Source organism: Triticum aestivum, unplaced genomic scaffold (assembly GCF_018294505.1).
Source record: "Triticum aestivum cultivar Chinese Spring unplaced genomic scaffold, IWGSC CS RefSeq v2.1 scaffold202359, whole genome shotgun sequence".
NCBI classification, from domain to species: Eukaryota; Viridiplantae; Streptophyta; class Magnoliopsida; order Poales; family Poaceae; genus Triticum; species Triticum aestivum.
The window spans coordinates 1-4,851 of NW_025225333.1; the positions used below are offsets into that span (position 1 = coordinate 1).

At 45.7% G+C, this 4,851-nt stretch overlaps 1 protein-coding gene across 1 annotated transcript; it reads right to left on the bottom strand.

Moving 5' to 3' along the window:
• Nucleotides 1–359: 359 nt before the first annotated feature.
• Nucleotides 360–3,523, bottom strand: LOC123172141 (replication protein A 70 kDa DNA-binding subunit C; the record flags this gene model as incomplete). The annotated part of the gene is given in 1 exon segment (XM_044589162.1): nucleotides 360–3,523. A coding segment is annotated over 1 exon segment (2,794 nt), but the record flags the coding sequence as incomplete, so codon positions are not given.
• Nucleotides 3,524–4,851: the final 1,328 nt, after the last annotated feature.

The window sequence follows — 4,851 nt, forward strand, 5'->3', positions numbered from 1 at the left end:
AAAAAAAAACCTTTTTTTTTAGAGACGAACTCATGAGAATTTAGTACCACCTCGGATAAAAATATATATTTTCGACGGTGAACGGATCAAAAAAATTGGCGAAACTCACCTTGCTTTATTAGTGTAAATAAAAATGTGTGTTCTAATCTGCACTATTGTTACTATAAATACTTGTTCTAATCAGCAAGGTTTTTACCATACAGATTAATAGCCCGACTTCATATCAATGAATAATAATAATAGGTTGCTGTTAAGACATGAAAGCAAGTTTGACAGGGTCTACATTTTGACAAAACTTTACATGATGCAAACAAATTGACATAGTACAAGCAATGCTATTGAACAAGTGACGACCAAAATACTGCAAACACATTAACATAGCACAAGCAATGCCAAAGATCAGAACAGAACAGCAAACCACAAGCAATTTGCAGCTCACAAAAATAACCAGAAAGGCAATATTATACCTAACACACACTGATTTATAAAGACTTCAAAGTAGTAGCACAAGGTCCAGACGACACTGCCACGCACAGACGCAGCAGGCAGATTTTTTTTAACAACTATACATAACGCACGGCGATGCCACCGCCGCGCAGCTAAAACCGAACCAAGATGCTATTGGGTCGGCCAAAATACTTCAGAAGCTGCCGACATAGGACTGCCGGTTGTAGCCATCGCCGCGCAACTAAAACCGAAGCAAGATGCTATCGGGTCGGCCGAAATACTTCAGAAGCTACCGACATAGGACTGCCGGTTGTACCCTCCTGATGCGGCACCGTTCCCGTAAGCCTGGCGCTGGGGGGCAGCAGCCTGCCCCTGACAGTCTCTGGCAAAGTGCCCAGGCTGGTTACACTTGTAGCACAGGCCAGTTGCGCCGGCGTTGCCTCCAGCTGAGGCACCGTAGGAGTTAGCCGCCTGCCCTGGGCAGTCTCTGGAGAAGTGCCCAGGCTGATTGCATTTGAAGCACAGGCCACCTGCGCCGGCGTTGCCACCAGCTGAGGCGTCATAGGAGTTAGCCGCCTGCCCTGGGCAGTCTCTGGAGAAGTGCCCAGGCTGATTGCATTTGTAGCACAGACCCGAGTTGGCATTGGCGTTGGCGGCTGGAGACCTGTAGGAGGTAGCCTCCTGCTGTGGACAGTCTCTGGAGAAGTGCCCGGGCTGGTTGCATTTGAAGCACAGACCCGAGCCGGCATCACCAGGTGAAGAGCCATAGGAACTAGCCGCGTAGCCGCTTGCTGCTGGTTGCTGCATATCCATGGCCACTGCAGGGCAGTTCTGCACACTATGCCCAGTGGACCCACAAACACTGCAGTTCTGTGAATATCGTGTCGCTGATGGTGTGGCAGGCACCATGCTAGATGAGCTCGTTCGCTGCCCAAACTGATTTGGGCCACTCATATTCGTGCTGTAGGTACCAGTGTTGGAGGTGAAACCAGTGTTGACAGCAGCAGCACCACTCACCCCAGGGGTTGGACCTAAGCCATCGTCCACCAAAAGGCTATCAATTGGTCCCAGTAGAAAGCGAGACTCTTTCGACGTGTCCTCCAATTTCTGAGCATTAACAATGTAGCATTTCACCCGAGGTTCATCATTAAACACTTCTTCCTTGACTTTCAGCTTGAAAAGGAATAGCTCAAAACGGACCTTCTGTATGATGTCTGCGAATTTCTCATCATCTTGGTCTTCATGCTTTATACTGTACAGATCTTGTGCTGGGAGGCCAATTATATCCTTGCCAGCGTCATGGAATGCAGTTGCATAGCTGGTCCCGGTATAATCCTGGATTTGACACTGGAGCATGTACCTATACTCGCAATTTGGAGTGCTCTGCTCACATTTGTCACATTGCCACATACCATCGCCATTATTCGTCACCTTTTTGTTGCAGCGTGTACCATTAACCTCCGTGGTGCAAGCTGGGTAACAGAAGTTGTCAGTGCTGATGTGTGAAATTGCACCCTTGACAGTGATCCAATCAGGCTTCTCTGATCTCCCCAAGTTTTCAGCCTTGATCTGCTCAACAGTTTTTCGGTCATCAGTCCGGCCCATGCCTGACCCTCCCATAGATAAAGAAGTGCAAGCAGCGTTTTTCCCTTCAGTTATGTACCACTGCCTCAGACTTTCGGCAGCAGGGAAGTCTGGATTTATTTTTAAGAAGCTTGAGCCAATTGTGCTTACATTTCTGCCCTTGAATTCACCAACACGGACAGATCTCAGGGCAAGCACAGGATTTGAACCAGAATCACACAGCGACTGCAGCTGCTGTCCTTCAGCATTACAGAAGCCACCCCAAAAGGTTATTTCCACACTGCAACCAGACATGTCCCTCAGTTGAAGGACTCTTTTCTGGGTTTCCACACCATCCTTCCGTGTAAATGGAGAAGAAGGGCTAACTGACGTAACAACCCCAAGCAAATCCACCATGGTGTCTTTATCCATGTTAGCTATTTCGCTGATCTGTCGGAAATCAAACTGCTGCCTAGGGATGCTGCTATCATCATCAGAACAAACTTCTATAGTTGTTGCAGCATCCAGAGAGACTTCGTAGTCATTGTTCAAATGGTTAAACTGTTTATTTGCGGGCTTCAGTGACCCTCTAGATATCAAGTACACTTTATCAACCTCAATCAGGTCATAGAACTGATCCAACTGTGTATTAAAGCATACTGCACGAATTTCTCCACCATGTGCATCACGGAGATCAAAGTTGAAGAGTTTGCCTGGACCTCTTGCATTGTTGTAGTGCTTGACCTGACTCTTGGCAGACACCCTAGCCTTTATTGTCCATGTACGTTGGTAAGGGTTCAGTGCAGAAATCGGAACGGTGCGAAGGGCAGCCCCGTTCTTAGCAGCTGGGCCATTATTTGTATACGCTGGAGGTGGCTGCTGATACGAAGGCTGAGCAGGGCGCCCATAAACATTGCCAGGGGGGCTTATGCCCCCACCTGTGCCAGGAATTGCAAACCTTTGGTTCTGATGAGAGTTCAGTAAAGGCCGCTGGGAGTTTGGCTGCACCATATTGCCATTCATTGTGTTCTGCGCTGACATTGCACCATAAGGTCCACCAGGCGACACATTGTTAGGTCCAGGTTGGACTGTCCGACCAATAGAAGGGCCCACTGGGCTGTGAACACCATTGTAAGGCCGCTGAGAGTTTGGCTGAGCCATATTGCCACCATTCATTGTGTTCTGTGCTGGCATTGTACCATAAGATCCACCAGACGACACGTTGTTAGGTCCAGGTTGGAGTGTCCGACCAATAGAAGGGTCCGCTGGGCTGTGAACACCATTGTAGGGCCCACCATACGACTGATTGTTAGTACTCTGCTCCACCCTTGGGGCAACACAATTGCCCAGCATGCCTGGACCATTGGTATGGTTTCCACTATTTGCTTGAGCAGCACTGGCTGGTAAGTTAGGCACCTGTCCCGCAGATAAGCTTTTCTCATAAATCCTTGGCTTCCCGATCAAGTCACACTCACTTAGCAGAACATCAAGTTCGACAACAATAATGATCCTGAATGCAACAGAGAAAAATTGTCAGCTACCGGAAGTTCCATGAAAGACATCTGGTTAGTTACACCATAGGATTTATGTTTTTTATATATATAGAAACAATGTCAGGTCGTACAATGGTACTACCTCTGTAACTTAATATAAGACGTTTTTTTAACACCATGACAATGTCAAAAAAATATCTTATATTTTGATAAGGAGGGAGTAGTTACCAAAAAAAAGCAATTTCAAGAAGTGATTGCAGAATATAACTACACACACCTTCAGAATTTATAAAATCCAGCCTGCCCATTCTACTTGCTATATTCTGGAATCATGCATGTTTACTCACGGTCACAAGAACAAACAAGGTTCCAAACAGTTATGGCGTGTTTGGTAACGACAGGTTACGGAAATCCTATAACAACTCAGATCATGACAACACATGATGTAAACTGTTTCATTAGTTCTATTTTGCTTTGGCAGCAGCATTGGCACAAAATACAACATCTTTTTTACTGCAGCAAGCAAAACTTAAAAACATGACACACATGGGCTGATAAAATCCTAACACGTCAAGGGTAGTTCTTAAAAGAGTTGTGTATCACATACTAGGAGCCTGTGGCTTTCTTGGCACTGGTACTTGTTAATTAAGACATGAAAAGCAAAGTGCATTTCACTGGATCGGAGTACACTCGCAAAAAGACAGCGGCGTGTCAAGTCACGGTGGAATAGGAAACCCAACTTTTATTACAGTCCGCATAAGAGTGAGGTTGCAGGCAGGGTAATTCTTGGCACACTAGCAAACATGAAAAGCTCAAAACATTCATCAAAATAACACAGGACAAAATTAGACAAAAATTCCCCTCATTTTATCAGCAGTATTCACATCAAAGATACTCCCTCCAATCCGAACTAATTGACTCAGCCTCCGTACAATGTGAAATGGACATTGTATAGAGGTTGAGTCAACTAATTCGGACCGGACGGAGTAACTTATTCCGCTGACTGAATGAAAACTCAAAAGTAGAAAAGCAATGGCATATGTTCTGCTACTAGTACAAGATTATATATGGGAGTATAAAAGATACAATCAATTGAAGCTGAACTTCAAGGGCACCACAATGTTTAACGCCTTCCTTAATTAATTCTAACATTAAGAACACCACGAGAAAAAAGACCTTGCTATCCCAAACATTGCTGCGGGTTGTAACAGTAGTGTCAGAGCTCATAGGGCGGACACTGCAGATTTGGCGTCTCTAAATCTTGATTCATACGTTGCAAGAAAACTAGCAAAAGATCCAATCTTGGCTGAAACCAAGCTAGCGGACCAAGATCCAATTGGGGGTGGGG